Here is a 19,075-nt window from a genome sequence, read left to right as displayed (position 1 = left end):
AATTCCATGCACACCCTCATACCCGTCTCGATCCCCGCTTTTTCGGGTTCGTGAAATTCTCGAACCTGAAACTGCGGGGATCAACTTCTCATCCCCATTTCTAAAATATTGATGGGCCAAGACGAAGACGAGTTCAAGTATTTTCTCAAATCAAAACTTATTATTATCTATTATTATTAGTGTTAATAATATATTAATATTATTAATACTAATAAAATCATAATTTTATAATTGATATTACTTTCAGTACGGGTTTGGACTCAAGATATTAATTTCATAAGACATCTCGAACCAATAAAAAATCTCTGAACTCGAATCCAAACCCGAAGAAATCGAGATAACCCGTCATTGTTTCGGATTTTTCTGGCGGACCTCAAATCCGTGAGAAGTTGTGGTTTTTACTCACAAACAAGAATTCTTACATCACTTTTCGTTTGTAATCCAACGGTCTTGGATTGGTAGATACATTTCAGCAAAACAATTGCACGCCTCGGGAAAGTGCGCTACCCACGATCAATTCACACCCCTCAGATCTCTCTAAAAAATTCCATCTTTTGTTGTTTGATTCACTCACAATCAAGACTTCTTCCATCCCTCTTCGTCTGTAATCCAACGGTGTTGGATTCATAGATACATTTCAGCAAAACAATTGGACGCCTCGGGAAAGTGCGCGCGCGCGCGCGAGATGGCATGTGAAAGAGCATAAAAAATGGGATCCAAGAAAAAGTCGAAGTCCCGTAAGAGTTCTCGCGACAGGGGCGTGCTGATCTCTGGTAAGTGTTTTTCTTTGATATTGATTTTTAGGACTTAAATTTGATTTGGAATTTCTTTTTGTGAAAGGTGGGTTTGTGTTATGAGATGGGGGAAAATTTCAGTGTTGATTCGTGTGTATGTTGTGATGTTATGGGTGTTAATATTAATACGAAATTTCAATTGGATGTTGTGAATATGAGAGCTTTTTGTTTGGAAGGAGAATGATTTTTGTTGCAAAGGCTAACTGTTTATTACTACTTTTTAGGCTTTTTGCCAGTTTGGTTAGCATAGTGCCATAGTGTGTTTACTTTTGACTACGACTACAGCAGTCATACGGGTTTTTACTTATTGCACGAGCATGGGCATGAACCTTATTAGGAGTCATTATCTAGGGATTCAAACCTACAGGGTTGGAGTGTTTCTTTAGGAAGGTAGTTGCTTTTTGTGAATGTAGTATTGGGCTATTGGCATGTTGGTCAATGAAATGTGAGGCATCTCAGAATCTGTTTTCTTGATTATCATGGATTTTAAACCTGAGGCAGTGAAAGAGTTTGATCATCTTGTGTAAGATTGGTTAAAAAAGTCACCATCAGTTTTACTCTAGTGCATAGTTGTCAATAATACTAAGCACGCAAAGACAAAAATTCCCTTGGGGCATGGGCTTGATGCCTAAATCGAGGCCGAAAACATTTTTGGAGTGACTCACGCTGAATAATAATGGTATTTACATGTTAGATGCGTGAGTTAAAAATATATTACCCAGCATCTGATATAAAATGTACGAGCCTTGAAATATCAACTAAACAAATATTATTTAGTATGCAAACAATATGAATGACCATAACATTGGATGCCATTTAAATTTGAAAATATGCAATCTTTTCATTCGAGGCACGCTTAAATGCACCTTGGGCCATTAAGGTGAATCAAGATGTGTGCTTTAGCTCTGTGCTGTGCTCCTTATTCACTCTAGGTGCAAAGGCTGGGTCTTCTGCACGTTGAGCATAGAGGCACATCTTGTGGATTTTAAATAACGATGCAAACAACGTCGTACTAGCTCCATTGGTGATTTTCATGTAAGATATCGTTCGGTACAAATGAGAAGATATTAAATAATTATACATGCTTGTTTTATTCAACATTTAACTCAAATTCTATGAATGATTAGAGTCTTACAACATTTTGTTATTCATGTATATTGATTTATCATTCATATGTTATACATTATTCCTTATCCAATCCAACGAACCAAATGATGCATGAGGGTTTCTATCTTATGTTATTTGGAAGTGAAAAAAAACCGTGTTTTTCTGCAGGACTTCAGATAAAACATCAACATGATTTAGATAATTTGACTCTGACCTCGCAGCCATTCAAGACACTAAAACTTTTCAATTTGGCCGTCATACTATATCTCAAACGATCAGTGGCATATCTTCTATCCCATGGCGTATGGCTTATGCTGTTGAGTACCTTACCTGTGATTTCTGGGGTACTGCTTGTGACTGTCGATGGTCCTCATGAGAAGGTAATGGAGTATTTGCTATGATAGTTTTGAATAATCGAACAGTGGTTAATCATGAATGATATGAATTTTCCCACATTTGTTTGTGTTAATTGTTTTGTTAGTGGTCGAAACATGTTAGGATATTCTTTATAAAACAGTGCTACTTTAATCTAAAATGCAGCATGTCGAGGAAGTTATGAGATATATCCGATTTGGACTATGGTGGGTGGCTCTTGGTGTTGCATCCTCCATTGGACTTGGTAAGCAAAATCAGCTTGAATCAGCACGGTCATTCTAATATTGATTGTGATGATCGATTAATCCTGGAAAAAAATTTATAGCTGATGAAGAGATACCATGAGAATGTCACTGAGGTGTTCACATTTTCTGCGTTTAATGTTGCGTGATCTTGCCTGTCAAATGGTCATTGTTTGCGCATTTCGTTAGCTCTTTGTGTTGAACATGCATCTGAATACATAAATATAAAAACCAAAATAACTCTCTCAACAAAAAAAGGAAAAAAAAACCAGACTAACTATTTAACCTTCTGAAATTATAACAAAGTATATACTTGCTGTATCAGGTTGCATCTTCCCCTGTTATTTTATTGAACTATTTCCTCCTCTGTTTTCACATAGGATCTGGATTGCACACTTTTGTTCTGTATCTGGGACCTCATATTGCCTTGTTCACCATAAAAGTAATGCAATGTGGCCGAATAGACATCAAGAGTGCTCCATATGATACAATACAACTAAAAAGAAGCCCATCATGGCTTGGCAAGGACTGTGCTGAATTTGGACCCCCGATCTTTCAATCCTCAGATGGTATTATAAGGGTTCCTCTAGGCAGCATATTACCGCAGGTACAGTTGGAGGCCATGCTGTGGGGCCTTGGGACTGCTCTTGGAGAACTCCCCCCTTATTTCATTTCACGGGCTGGTAAGAGACATTTATTGTTTTATCTGTATCGTTGAGTAAATGCCTTTGTTGAGTCAGTTTTAAAGCAAACTATAGTTATAAGAACAGGCGAGAGACATGATTCCTAGGATGATATAAACATCAACTAAGTTGCGTGAGACGATTGAACAAAAGGTTATTTCTGTTTATTGCAAAATTCTCCAATCATGACTTCTACTACTATTCTTTACGCTATACTATCTGTTGCTTGGACAATATTAGTTATCTACTGTTGAACTATTTAGATGACGTGACCATATTATTTTGATTCTGTCCTGAATCATGAAAATTCTTGTTTCCATTTTTTTGGAAGTTAGTTAATGCCTGGATTTATCAACTTAGGAACCTTACATATATCTTCTTCATGAGACAGCAAGCTTATCAGGTAACAGAGTCGATGCTATGAAAAAATTGGATGCTTCCTCAACAGAAGATGTCGGGTTTATATCTGCACAGTTAAATCAAATCAAACGCTGGTTCTTATCACATGCTCAATATTTAAACTTTGTCACAATTTTGATTCTTGCTTCGGTCAGTGCCATTCCTCATTCTATCCCTTCTTGCATGAATAGGATTATTTTTTCACATTTTCCTTTTTATTACAAATAATTTTTAGGTACCAAATCCTTTGTTTGATCTTGCGGGCATTATGTGTGGACAATTCGGAATTCCCTTCTGGGAGTTCTTTCTCGCAACAATGATAGGCAAAGCGATCATTAAGACTCACATCCAGGTCGGTAACTGACCTGAAGTTTTAATTAAGGGTTTTGTCAACATCTTGAACCGGAAATATTTACATGAATATTCTCTCACCATACATCAATTTATCTGCAGACGGTTTTTATAATTTCTGTATGCAACAATCAACTTCTTGACTGGATCGAGAACGAACTAATTTGGGTTCTTAGCCTCATACCTGGTTTCAACTCTATCTTACCCGACCTAACTGCCAAGCTTCACTCTATGAAAGCCAAGTACTTGGCCACCAAACCCCATGTCCCTTCAAATATCGAGGTACCAAACATTTCAAGATTCATGTAACTATCGGTATATATCTCCATTTCTTACAGTATATAATTAATTAATATATCAGCTTAAAAAGTGGGATTTTTCACTGGCTTTCATCTGGAATACGGTGGTTTGGTTCATGCTAATGAACTTCTTTGTCAAGATTGTTAATGCAACTGCACAACGATATCTAAAGAAACAGCAAGATGAGGAAATTGCTGCATTAAGGAACAAGTCACCCAAGTATTCTGACGACTCTGATAGTTCATCTAGATGAACCTCTCATTCTAAATTATTTCGTGTCTTTTCTTACAACTCTAAGTTAAGAATACAGGTGTTAGAAATCTGGGCGTCAGCAGTGACCCTTGGAACCCACTCGGAAAACACATGAATTTGTAAGGGTTTATGTGCGAGGAATTTGCAGAAAGAACTGAAATTGATGGAATTGTTTATTCTGTGAAACATCAGAGGACGCATTATTTTTTTCACTCAAGTTAATTTATACCATTGCTTACAGTTGACTATGAACACTTGGTTTTTGGCTTGTCAAGCCTTTTTTTTTTCTTTTTGAAACCATCATTTTCTTTGTTACTGATTTTGCACTCAACATTATGCCTGCAAACCAAAATCTCAAAATCAGAAAACAAATTTGGTATGGTTCGATTCGGCTTGGTGAAAAAACTGTAGTTGATGGGCTGGTTCGAAATCTATTTCGCTGTCGTCAACAAGAGATGTTTTCTTGCATATTTGGTGTATGTAGGTATGCATTTCATTTGTGGCATTCATTATCAATGTGACAATGTCTAATGAAATCTTGGAATAAGATTATGTATGTAATATGAGATGAAATGGCTTTTTACAATGCAATATTCCAAGTGTCTCGCCAGCCAAAATTTGACTTTGTTTAATCCAACTTGTGGTTTGTACTAAATACTTCTTTCCATGACTTTCTTTTCACTCTTCTATTTTTTTGGAAAGAAAAATAATTGTATCTGATTGAGTAGAGTTTATGTGCCATAACGGTATTTTAAACTAATAATCTTCTGTAATTTAGGATGAACATAAAATTTGACTTGACTTGATTCAACTTGTTATTCTTCTAATTTGAATTTCAATTACCAAAATATTAAACCAGAATCTTTATTTATCTTCGATAATTTTGGCGTATGTCAATTGGGCCATACCCCATGTTATAATAGGCTGTGGGACCATGCCACTGAAAAACTAACGTGGGACCAATATGGTACAGGTGGGTCAGGTCATCATTGAATCCAAAGTAAGTCCAATATAAATAATAAATAGATATGAAAATTCACCATTCATGACTCTTCATTTATCTGTTACAGAAATATAGAACTTTGTTCTCTGTAAACAGTTGTCTGGTTTTGACAAATTTTTTCTTTGTAAACAGTCTTCTTGTCTGGTTTTGACAAACATTATGCTCCCACTATTTATTTAAATATTAATCATTTCTTGACATGCAATTAATGTGACAAATATCCACTATATATATATATATATATATATATACACACACCGAATGTGTAAACAAATGTAATTGTTCAAATTACGTAGATCGAAGTATGAAGATTCGATTAGCTCGTAAACGAGTCTAGATAGTCGTAGACCAAAGTATTAAGATCTGATTTGCTCATAAACTAGCTCGTTAACATGTCAAAGTAACCATAGACGACTGTTCATAAACGAGTCTACGTAGACGTAGACCCGTAAACAACAAACTTCTTTGGTTTCACTAGGCATGCTTAAGAGTTCTCCGGTTTCGGTCCTGTTTCGATCGGTTCCTGTTCCAGAGGTCCAAGAACAGGAAAAAACTGGTTGAAAAATCGGTTTCGGTTCCGGTTATAAGGTAAAACCTCATAACCAATTTTAACGGAAATTTCAATTCAGTATCGTTGGACAGTTTTCGGTTTGGTTCAGACCGGTTTCGAGCCCACATGCTGGGATATTTTTGAAGCAATATTTGTTTCTTGTGTTGCTTTCGTTGGAGTCTTTCTTGATTTTCATGGCTAAATTCAATTCATTATGCCCAACAATTCCAACATGCTATATTAAAAATTGCAAACAATAACAAAAATAGCTATTCATTTATTGAAATTTCAACTTAAAATATATTTTCAACTTTAGCTAAAAAAAATTACATCTCAATCTTCTACTGCATAAATTTGACTAGCAAATTCATCGATAGTGACTATCGTCCTATTCTTTTTTTAGCGTTAAACCAATCTTGTAGTAATAGAAACATGATAATAGACTCTGAGAAAATATTGTATTTATTATTTCCAATTACTCGATTGCATGTTGAGAACGTCAACTCGGATGCTACACTTGAGCATTGAAATGCGAATACGTCTATTGTAATTGATGATAAGATTACATATTGTCTTGAATTTTCTTTAAATTATTATAAAATATCCAAGGTATCTTTCATTTGAAAAATCTGATTCAAAAAAAGTTGTTGATGAGCTTCTGAACACTTTTTTTTATTTATATTTATGACGTCTTAAAGTTTGTAGAAAGCTAATTCCAATGATTTCTCAACCGAATGGCTCCTTCTCCGATCCCTGTTCACTATAATACAGTTGAAATATTTTCTGAAGAGATTGCATCACAAACGTTCTCTGATCGTCAACACACTTGTCCAAAAATTTGCCATAATATTCAAAAAAAGAATTCTAATGTCCTCACTTTGAATTGGGTCTAATAAAGTTGCTAGACAATGCACATGTGAGGTTACCTCCCAAACATTTTTAAATTTATTTTCTATGCTTGAAACAAATTTTAAAATTCTAATCATCTCTATATTCAGCAAATTTATAAAATATATCGATAATAAGATATGGTAGGGTAATGAATGCCAGAAAATCTTTCATCTGTGGTTTTAAATATTTCTAATAAAGCAATACATTTAGTAATAAAATATCAATCATTTTTTTTCAAGTTGAAAAAAATATACAACAATAAAATTATAAAACGGATTGAGCATATTTTTATACGATAATATTGTATAAGGAAATGGTAAAAATAATTTCAACAAGTTTCAACAATAGTAGAAAAATTTTATGTCTAACACCATTACTTTCACATAAATATTTAAATTTTTTACCATATCTTTGTTGACAAATCAATTTAATATAACATTTGAATATTTCTATCGTATTACAACTATTATCATTGAAATTATCTTTAACGGGTAAACTAATTAATTATATGATATGTACATCTAATATGAAATAATTCACCATTTAACATCGATATTAGAATGGTCTTTAATTGTCTTATTACATTATTATTATTTGATGCATTATCTAATGTGATGAACATAATTTTATTCTCAATATGATACTATCTACAAATATTTATGATGTATCTAGGAATTCTATAACCAATGTGTGTTTTATCTAAACATTTTAGGCTTTTTTTTTTTTTTTTTTTTGCAAACACTAAGTATCATCAATCCAACGACATATAATGACAAGATAAGATTCATTTTTAACATTAGTCCAAATATCGATTATCAAATTAACACCATACGATTCGAAAGATGAATAACTAATGATTTTTTTTTTATATTACTTATAAGTTTCATGACAATATTTCCCAAGTGTATGTATGGAAATATTAAAAAAAACATTGGTGATAAATTCGACATAACTAACATGCTCAAAAATAAGAAAATGTTGTTCACATCTAGCCATAACTCTAGTAAGATCTCTATGAAAAATTTCAGAAGTTAATACAAAATTTGATCAAGTTATAAGATTTAGTTGTTGTTGAATTGGTTCTTTTACCACGTAGTTGCAAAGTTTGTTCATCAAAATTATGTTTTTTAACCAAGTGTTTTTTGAATGTTCAGGTGCCACCACCATAACCACCCGTTTTATATGAATAAGATCTTCATATTTTAAAAATTACAATAAAATATTAGTACCTTGTTTTTGTTAGATTTCAAAGCGATCTTAAATTTTTCTTTGTTTTGCAGGACTAGATGCCCTAGTCTCAACCGTGGGGGCAGTCCCAATCGAACCAATTGCATCTCCAATGCCCCCGTCATCGTCGTCCAAATGTTCTTCTTCATCTTGTCCATTAAAATCATCACCAATATAGTTCTTGAAGTTCAAATTAAATTATCTTCAAACTCGAGAATCTTGCAAAATTAGCAATAATTTTACGAACACCGCGGCTTGAAGAAGAGGTCATCACAAAAGATAGGAAATGAATTTTAATATACAAAAGAAATAATTATATGGTATAAAATTGGAGAGACGATTGAATTGAATACCTAAATTAAACATTATAAAATTGCAAGAATGGTTAGAACTTTGAATCTAAAAATAAGAGAATTGGAGTTGAGAGAATTTTAGAATTTGCAATATCAACTAACAAATGAACATCTATTTTTAATAAAAAAAATTGGACTACATTGAAATTAAAAAAAATTACAGATTGGTGTAGAGAGTCGTTATTCAACGCCTCTCATTACAATTATCAGGCCCAATGGCAATATGGGTAGTCGTGTTAGAGTAGATATCTTGTAAGCCAACTGTTGACTAGTGATTTTATTGACTCGATTGTAATAAAAAAATCTTTATTTTAATATAATGCATTATTTCGTGATTAGTTATTTCTTTATCTGTATTATCATATGATCAACATAGATAAAGACTTTGATTATATTTTAATATAAATGAATCGTAATTCGATGTTGAAACTCATTTGTAAATAATATATAATCTAAATTCGTTCTTAGTCGATTCAGCCGCCTAAAACATGTATAAATGTCGCTTGAGCTCGAGACTAGCATCTGTGATGTTGTGTACCGAGTTTCTTGGTAAGGACATAGAGATATCCAATCACGCAGATGGGTAGTCATATGATGATTATACCGAACTGCCCTCCCTATGACTTTCAAAGTAGTTATCATTCATCGAGAGGATAGTTGTGATTGTACACCATTATTCCTTATGAACCCGGGACAACACCGAGGCTCTATATGCTAGGGTTGTGCTCTGACTCGTTTACCGACTCCAGGAGGGTCATCAGGTAGCGAGATTGGGTACAGTTGCGACACATGTAGGAGCCAGTGTATTGTAGTCGAATATTCACCGATCACCTACGGGTGTGAATATCCCGTGTAGTCTGATGAAATAATTGTACATGAAATCTCTAAACAGAGTATGAATCATTTATTCATTTCATCTTCAAGCTAAGTGCTACATGTTGGCTTCTATGTCGAATGAACTTCAGAGGAGGTTCGAGGAGGCGGTGAATGCTGCTGACATTCACCTTCATCTGGAAGAATTGTACGATGTACAAACTCGTTCAGAGAGACATGATACTGTTAAAGAACTCATGACTACACGCTTGCGAGATGGGACTTCGGTCCATGAGTATGGTGTTAGGATAATTGGGCTCATTGAGAAATTGGTGGGGCTCGACGTGGTTATTGCTAGTGAGCTCTCAACTGATATTCTCTTGCTCTCACTGCCCTCCTCGTTCGATGTATTTGTGGTTAATTTTAATATGAATAAGCTCGAGGCCACCATTGAAGAGTTGGTCAACATGATTACTAATTATGAGGTCACTATCAAGAAAGAAAAACATGTTCTTCTAATGGGATCATCATCCAGCACGAAAAAGGGTGCCCAAAATAAAGGCAAAAAGCGTTATGCCCCACCAAAGAAGAACAAGCCAAACAATAAATCAACTCTGGGGCCATCAAAGCATGACAAGTCGGAACATGTCTGTTTCCACTACAACAAGCCTGGACATTGGAGGCGTAATTGCACAGAGTATCTTGCCCAGAAGCATTCTGGCCATGATATGTTTTACATTGAAGTTGGTGTTTCTATTAATTACTCTTCTTGGGTATTGGATACCAATGTGGTTCTCATCTATGCAATGATTTGCAGGTGATGGGAAAAACAAGAGGTTTAGAGATGGTGAGACATTTCTAAGACTAGGAAATGGAGCAAGGGTTGCTGTCACTGCCATTGGAGATGGTACTTTAATTTTAGACAATGATTTTAAGTTATTTTTTAGAGACATTTTATATGTTCCTGAATTAGTTACAAACATTGTTTATATTTCTGTGTCTGATAGGGATGGTTATTCTTGTGTTTTTGCTAAAGATTTTTGCAATTTATACAAGAATGAATGTTTGTGTATGTTTATTTGATGATGACCATTCGAGGTATGGGTATGTTTATTTGATGAAACACAAATCTGAAACATGTGAAAGGTTGAAAAAATTTAGATCTGAAGAAGAAAACCAGCTAGAAAAGAGTATTAAGACACTGCGATCTGCTCGAGGTGGAGAATATTTGAGTGTTGAATTTTTGGGTTATCTAAAAGAGAATAAGATTCTCTCACAGTGGACTCCACCAGGAACACCACAATTGAATGGTGTTTCTGGGCTTCGTAATCGAACCTTGATGGACATTGTTCGATCCATGATGGGATCCACTTAATTGACTACATCGTTTTATGGCTTTGCGCTTGAAATTACGGCAATGTTGTTGAATAATGTCCATACAAAGGCAGTAGATAAAACACCAAATGAGATATGGATGGAAAAAACTCCAAAATATTCGTACTTCAAAATATGGGGATGTCCTGCTTACGTGAAGCAGACAATGAGAGAAAAAATGGATAGTAGATCTACTTTGTAGGATATCCAAAAAATTCTGTGGGGTATTATTTCTATCTCCCCTATGAAACAAAAGTGTTTGTTTCAAGAAATTACACCTTTCTGGGAAGGCTTTCTGTTAGATAGAAAAGACAATATGATAGAACTTGAAGAAATTCAAGACACTCCCTCAACTATAGAAATTGAACCTAATCCTCAACAACCAGTAGTTGAAGTGCACGCTCCTACAAGGTCTGATAGAGTTATCAAACCACCTGCAAGATATAAGATTCTTCATGAACAAGGTCATGACGAGCCTTGTGTTGGATGTGATCCAATGAACTTTAAAGAAGCAATATCTGATACTGATTCATCCAAATGGCCATGCAGTCTGAAATGGACTCTATGTATTCAAACCAATTCTGGATATTGGTGGATCCACCCGAGGGGATCCTTCCCATAGGATGCACATGGATCTACAAAAGAAAGTTTGAGGTGGATGGGAAGGTACTGACCTTCAAAGCAAGACTGGTTACAAAAGAATATACTCAAAGGCAAGGAATTGACTATGAGGAAACTTTTTCACCAGTTGCTATATTTAAGTCCATTAGAATACTGATAGCCATAGTAGCATGGAATGACTATGAGATATGGCAAATGGATGTAAAGACTGTATTCGTCAATGGAGACATCAAAGAAGAAATTTATATGTCTCAAACTAATGGATATACATCAGTGGGAAGTGAGCATAATGTATGAAAACTTCAGAGATCAATATATTGTCTCCAGCAGGCATCAAGAAGTTGGAACCTCATATTGATAGCATTATCAAGGAATTTGATTTTGCTAAGAATCTTGAGGAACCATGCGTGTACAAGAAAGTTAGTGGGAGTGTAGTGACATTCCTAGTACTTTATATTGATGACATCCTACTCATTGGGAATGATGTAGGATTACTGTAATCAATTAAAGTATGGTTAGCAAGTAAATTCTCCATGAAAGACATGGGTGAAGCATCCTATGTATTGGGAATACAAATCTATAAGAGATAGATCAAAAAGGATGCTGGGACTCACCTAAGCCACTTATATCGATATCATTCTGAAGCGATGCTCTATGGAAGAGTCCAAAAGAGGATACTTACCATGTGTCATGGTGTTACTCTATCTAAAGCTATGTTTCCCAAAACTGATGAAGATATAGAGATGATGACATGTGTTGCATATGCGTCAGCCATTGGAAGTACCATGTATAGTATGATATCAACGCGTCCTGATGTTGCTTATGCTCTGAGTGTTACAAGCTGATATCAAGCGAACCCTGGTCCAATGCATTAAAAGGCCTTGAAAGATATTCTTAAGTACTTGAGAATGGCTAAGAACTAGTTCATGGTCTACGGAGATAGAGAATTGAAATTGGAAGGCTACACTAATTCTAGCTTCCAATGTGACATAGATGATTCAAAATCAACCTCTGGTTTTGTATTCATGCTCGATGGTGCGGATGTTTCTTTGAAAAGTTCCAAGCAAGATACCGTTGCGTATTCCACTGTTGCGACTTTGACTGTTGCATTCACAAGAGCAGTGTGGGGACTCGGACGCTAATCATGTTCTTAATCGTCATTGGGACTAATTTAATCAATTATAATAAACAGGGTCTAATTTTTTTTTAAAAGTACATTATCAAAGGCGGAACGTAATGGCATACATCTTAATATATATGTCAGTATTAAAAGTACAAGTCTTGCACTATATACAATAAGTCTCAACTAATGTTTAACAACTATATAGCAAGTGTTTAAACCTTATCTCTAGTCCAAGTCCGTAGTCTCCACTCTAATCTCGATCTTTCTTCACCTCTGTGACCCTGAACCTGTCCCACCTGTTGCCATGCACACATACAAACACGACAACAGCCGGATAACTTCGGTGAGAATAAAATCTCAGTATAAACAATGTATCAATGCAATCATATAAAGCATATATAAAAGCACAAACAAACATCAAAACATGTATCCAATATGACTACATGAATCAATACAAATCTGTATTTAAATCAATGACTCGTCATCTCATCTCAACTCATTTCTAATCTAGGGATCCCGATCTAATTTAGACTTTGGCATTCTATATCGAATATCTACAATAGAAGTCGATCTACTTCTAACCTGATCGATATACCACAAGTCTAGGGTCTTAGCGGTTCTGCCCTAGCTAGGCTGATCTGCCCTAGACTCGAACTCTTGCTCTGCTATAATTCAATAGACTAAACATATCAATCTGATAATTTGCAAATATCAATGCAATGAAATAAAGTATGTGATTTTGGGAAACTCAAGTCAAACCTCACTCGAGTTGTGCAATCCCGAATCGACATTTATTTATACCTTTCGTTCTGTCGCTCTGATACAATCGCAGTCTCGACTCAAAGTCTGTCAATGTTAAATGTCCTGTAGTAGCTGCCATTGCTAGGAACACGGTGTCGTACTCGGATTTAAATTTGGACGGGCGGATCGTTTGCAAATCAAAATCTAAAATCTGAAGTTGCTTTTCCTCTTAGCTTCTCGCTTCCTCTCTTCTGAATCTTCACAAGACTCATGTATATGTATATATATTCGTTGCATGTAAATGATACGTGTCTTCTTCAAATTTCGTTCATAGCCTCTCGCGCATATGCGCGTTCTATTCTCACGCATATGCGCGAGACCTACAGTCTCAGCGCTTAGCTTTTCAACTGCTAGCGCATATGCGACGCATCTCCGCGCATATGCGCCCAACTCTCTGGACTTGAAATCCTTGGACAACATTTCTCGCGCATATGCGCGAGACTTACTGCCTCGAGCATCTCCAAGTACACACACTCGCACATATGCACGCGCACTCTTCGCGCATATGCGCGAGGTTCTCTGCCCATCTCGTGCATAAGCGCCCGGCTGGGTCGCGCATATGCGCGAGGGCTTATTCCTCGCACATTCTAAACTCACACGCACTCTCATTTTGTGTCTCGGTTAGTCATTTCATAATTGTCTCGATTAAAATCAATAATCGTAATTTAACACGATATAAAATCTCGAGCATTACAAGCAGGTTGTCCACAAGTAATATAATTCGGTGAGTCCGAATATCGTATCCACATGGAAGCTAAGGTAATTACAAGTCCACTACAATGTCTTTCTGTTTTAGTTTTAGTTTTTTTTTTCTTTTAATTGTTCAAATTTTAATTTAAGTAGTTGAGATTAAAGGATCCACTCTTGATATTTTAATAAATTTAACATTAATGAATATTATTGAAATCCACTTAATAAAATGGTTCTAATATTTATATTATGTTATATATTATTGTTTTATAAATATATATACCAAAACTTATAAAAGTCGTCAAGTATTTATATATATATATATATATATATATATATATATATATATATATATATATATATATATATATATATATATATATATATTTGTAAACACTAAATCAAGGTTCCAACTTTAAATGGTTGGTAAAACCAGACTAACATTTAAATGGTACCAATAATTTAGTGTAACATATAGCAACAATAAATCATAACTCTCACTTATAAGTAGAATATAATAATGCTTAGAGAAATAAATATAACATAAAAAATAAATAATGATTAAATAATATAAAACATAGATTCTTACATTTTAATAACCTTATTATCATGCCAAGAGTTTCACTTTTTCATCTGAACTTTGGGAAGTTAACTACTCATTATTCAAAGTGTAAAACTTTGAATATGAAATTAACATGCTAATTATATTTAAATGAAGAAATAAAGGAAAAACAAAGAGAGAAATATTATGAACTCAAAGGTTTATTCATAAAATGAGGGATATCTCAATTCATTACAATGCACCCCTTATTTATAGCCAAATTTGGGGAGACAACCACAAATAAAATATTATTTTTTTACACATAAATCTTCATTGGTGTTCTAAGAAATTATATTTTAATACACATCACTTTTGAAAATCTTCCCATCCAAATTTTCTTTTCCACATAAAATAAAACATGTAGATAATTGAGTTGTTTGAATTGTGGTAATTTTTTAAACCATTTGACCAAGTAATTTGATAGATATGGTCAAAATTCTAGAGCATGGTAAAACTGCCACTTCTTTGGTAACTTTATTTGTTGCTTAATTTGATCCCACTTGTAAGAAGATTTTTGTAACGCCTCAGATTTGACGATTGTCCTCACTGTACCAAGACGAGTCTTTCCAGTGTGCTTATGTCCTCACTGACACGCACTCTAGGAAACTTTCCAGGGTGCCACACATTTCAGAATTATCTCAAGTCAAGCACGCTTAACTTTGAAGTTCTTATGTGATGAGCTACAGTAAAGACGATGCACCTTCTTGATATGAATAGTACATATCAAATCTTTTAAGTTCTCTTCAACTGTACAGTCCATTACATTGAACAGTCTTGGAATCCCTCTCATTCTGGTTTGGGATCGGTTCATTCATGTTCCCTCCACCTAGAAACCTGCCAGGAGCTGCTCATTGTTCGTGCAACCTCATGGAACCGGCGATCACCCCGTGCCCTCTTCGTCCCCGGGCCTCACATGCCCACCAGCTTCCGCTTGGTTTGTCCCCGAAACACACTGTACTAAGAGAAGTCGGCTCTAATACCAACTGAAACATCTGCTTTTCGTTTTGCTTAAAAGGTACTAGAAATTTTTTTTCTTACATAAATATATAAATACTTTGAAAATACCTTGTACCATTTTAAAAATAAACAATCAACTAACATTTCAAAACCAAAGGAAAATATTTTAAATCGTAAAATCATCAAACGTTTTACCCAACTTAAAAAGCAATAAACATGAAAAGTATAGCATATACTAAACCTCTCAAAAATATCTCAAAAAGTATAAATAAAGAGTCTTAAAATCTTTAATGTAAATCATAAACTAAATGCGGAAAGTAGAAGCGCTGGTCCTCGGGTTATGTGCACCTTCAGTCCAGTCAGGTCAACCATCAAACTCTCTATCAAACTCACCTGCATCAAACACACCTAGTGACTTTAAAGACTCAACATATCATATCCTTCATAACGAGTAATACGTAATACTGTTCACATACAATAGTGAAAAATACTTATACTTAAAATAACATTTAAATAAACATGTAAATCCATAAACTTTTTCATATTATCATTAACATATACATATCATCATCAACATATACATATACATATCCATATTCATGTTCCTGTTTTTTTGAATTCAGATCGCTGATTGTGACTTTCGTGTTCGTATATGTGTTGGACGATAGATCCATCTACATGTAACAACAGTACTAGGAGGCGGGGACACCAGCAACACTCTTACCGATCAACTGGCCCTTAGCCTCATGTATTAACATATCATCGTAAATGTGTTCATATCTGTATCCAAGAAAATACGATCGTCAGGCTCCCACTGGGATCATAACCCTCACGATATCTCCAACGTATCATCATATTAGTCAAAATCCTCTCACGTCCTTCAACATATTATCATCACTTAATAAAAATCATGCATATACGTATCGTTTTTTTATTTTGTGAAACCAAGCATGCAACATTTCTTTTAAATGCTCAATAATTAATCCATAAAAATCCATGAACATTTAAAAATCACGATTGAACATATAAAAATTCATAAACATTCATAATCATTGAAAATAATCATATTAACATATTAAGTAGCATTTAGGACACTGCCATGACGTTTACTAATTTTTAGGTGTAAAAAGATCGTTTTACCCCTAGACATAAAATTTCACGCTTTTGACTTTTCTAAATTTCTTTGACTCTAACATATCTCAAATATTTATTTAAGCTTAAATTAAAATTCCCATAATTTTATTTAGTTTAAATACTAAGATTTTAATTAATTCGTAATTAGTCGTTTTGACGGTGTTTTAATCTCGAAAAAACCCAAACTTTAATATAAAATTCCTAAATTCAAAAATTAGTATTTTTATATTATTTTAACCCTTGTAAACCATGACTCGACCCCCGTGAGCCGTGTTTCGCTTAAATTAGCAATTAAAATCCTAACTTGACCCTTGAAGGTTCCACCTAGCCATGTCTCGAATTCCTCGAGCCAACCTCGAGCCATGTTGAACCAAACCCTGACCAAAACCCTTAGGCACCCCACTGGACCCTAGGCAACCAAATAAACCGAACCTAACTCAAGAACGAAGACCTAAACACAGCTATGAGCATGGCCGAGAACTCCCTTAGATGTAAGACTCTTCATGCTTTCTTAGGACTTAGCCAACCGACCTAGCCCCTGAACCAACATATTGTGCACTCACCTAGGACCCTAAGGACGTGCCCTAGCCCAGCCCTTGAACCCCAGGCCAAGACCTTGACTCCCTGCACGCCTGCTTGGACCTGTGCGCGACTTGCTGCACTTCTAGGGTAGGAGTCCTTGATGGATATAACTCTTCCCAGCCCACTTATCTCAAATCCTAGCCTAGCTAGGACCCTACCCTTGACTCCCCCATGGCTCTGGCTAGCTCTGGAACCAAGCCAAGACCAAGCCAAGCCAAGCCAAGCCAAGCCATCAAGATCAAAACCGAACCCTTCCAACTCACCATGACAGAAACGTGTACATCTTGTATCCCTTGATAATGAGCAGTGTTTTTAGTCATATTCTAAGGCTCTAAAATCATGTAAAACATTGTTTGATCATACCCTATATCATGGCAACCCCTTACCCAATACAAATACATGATTTTGGTAAACAAAAACTCAAGTTTAGAACCCATGTGCATGCAATTTCGAAAATAATTATCATGGCCTTTGATTTTTCATTCAAAACATGCAGTAAATCATAATATGGTTTGATGATGTTTGAAGGAAAGAATAGGCGTGCTTTTGCGTATTTAACGCATGATTATCCGTTGACGATGGTGGAGAACGGGGCAAGAACCTTGGCTTGAAATCCTTGAAAAATCTCGACTTTTCCTTCAACTTGGTGTGTAAGTGCCGTGAATATGGTGTCCAATTTTTCAGAAAAGTGGCGTGGGAAATTGCTGAGGGTTTGGGGTGGTTTACATATATTATATACTAACTAAATCTCTAAATAAGGCTTAGACCTATTAAGCTAACAATTTAGGCCCATTAGTCTTGATTAGGATTTAATTAAAATATTAAAATTGTTTTTGTCAAAATAAGTTTGCCAATTTATTAGCCGGGTTGCCAAAAAAAGTTCGTATTTTTGTTGAAATCGATAAAATTTACGTCCCGTCGTATAAAATCACCTCAAAACCCCTTATTTTCAAAAATATGAAAAACTATCAACCATGTTTTAAATAATTAAAAACAATTATTTAATAAAAAATATTTTACGTTTTTCAGCCATCGGTCTCTATTCCTCGATAGCAACTCGAATAATCCTTTAAAAATACAGTTTTATGCATAATGACAATTAAATCCTATTTAACATATAATCATGCGTGTCACATAATCAATTAAGAAATTAAATCAATTAATTACTTATTTTTCATATTTCCTAGATTTGCATGCAGTTGGGTTACGCTGTCTTAATTTTTGGACCTTACAATTCCTCCCCCCTTAAATAAAATTTCGTCCTCGAAATTAGAACTTACCGAATAATTCTGGATAGCGACTCTTCAAGTCCCTCTCGGTTTCCCAAGTAGCTTCTTCTTCCGAGTTATTCAGCCACTTGACCTTGACCATTGGAATGACTTTGTTTCGCAGTCTCCTTTCTTGTCTTGCCAAGATTTGGACAGGTCTTTCTTCATGTCATATTTGGAGTCAATTGTAGAGGTTCATAATTTAGCACATGTGATGGATTCGACATGTACTTCCGCAGCATCAAAATATAGAACACATTGTGAACTCCAGAAAGCATTGGTGGCAACGCCACTTTATAAGCTAGAGTCCAATCCTCTCCAATATCTCAAATGGACCAATAAATCTTGGACTAAGCTTTCCCTTCTTACCAAATCGAATAACACCTTTCATATGTGCTATTTTCACAAATACATGATCTCCCACTGCAAACTTTAAGTCTCTTCGTATCTTGTCCGCATAACTCTTTTGTCGGCTTTGTGCAGTCTTCATTCTCTCACGAATCTTGACTACCAGCTCAGTAGTCTCTTCAACTTCTTTGGTAACTTTATTTGTTGATTAATTTGATCCCAGTTGTAAGAAGATT

The 19,075-nt window shown here is 35.0% G+C and overlaps 1 protein-coding gene across 2 annotated transcripts; it reads left to right on the top strand.

The window, feature by feature from the left end:
• The first annotated feature begins 335 nt into the window (after positions 1-335).
• LOC140833833 (vacuole membrane protein KMS1-like) lies at positions 336-4,755 on the top strand. Of its 2 annotated transcripts, none has more exons than XM_073198274.1 (8): positions 336-773; positions 2,123-2,281; positions 2,442-2,520; positions 2,899-3,201; positions 3,593-3,750; positions 3,836-3,952; positions 4,054-4,233; positions 4,313-4,755. In XM_073198274.1, exons 2-8 carry the CDS (start codon positions 2,213-2,215, stop codon positions 4,502-4,504), a joined length of 1,098 nt encoding a protein of 365 aa, XP_073054375.1. In that variant the 5' UTR covers positions 336-773; positions 2,123-2,212; the 3' UTR covers positions 4,505-4,755. The 2 variants fall into 2 exon arrangements, with proteins under 2 accessions (XP_073054375.1, XP_073054374.1); XM_073198273.1 differs by having other exon boundaries at positions 2,070-2,281.
• Positions 4,756-19,075: the final 14,320 nt, after the last annotated feature.

The sequence above is a fragment of the Primulina eburnea genome, chromosome 6 (genome assembly GCF_022965805.1).
Source record: "Primulina eburnea isolate SZY01 chromosome 6, ASM2296580v1, whole genome shotgun sequence".
Classification (NCBI taxonomy): domain Eukaryota; kingdom Viridiplantae; phylum Streptophyta; class Magnoliopsida; order Lamiales; family Gesneriaceae; genus Primulina; species Primulina eburnea.
Note: the sequence above shows the minus strand (reverse complement) of the source record. Positions and strands in the feature narration are given on the sequence as shown.

Bases quoted from the DNA above. Each gene is read 5' to 3' on its own strand.
- LOC140833833 (XM_073198273.1), top strand. From the start codon at position 710: ATGGGATCCAAGAAAAAGTCGAAGTCCCGTAAGAGTTCTCGCGACAGG. The intron at 2,282-2,441 runs GTAATGGAGTAT...TCTAAAATGCAG, and splicing joins TCGATGGTCCTCATGAGAAG to CATGTCGAGGAAGTTATGAG. The intron at 3,202-3,592 runs GTAAGAGACATT...TTCATGAGACAG, and splicing joins TTATTTCATTTCACGGGCTG to CAAGCTTATCAGGTAACAGA.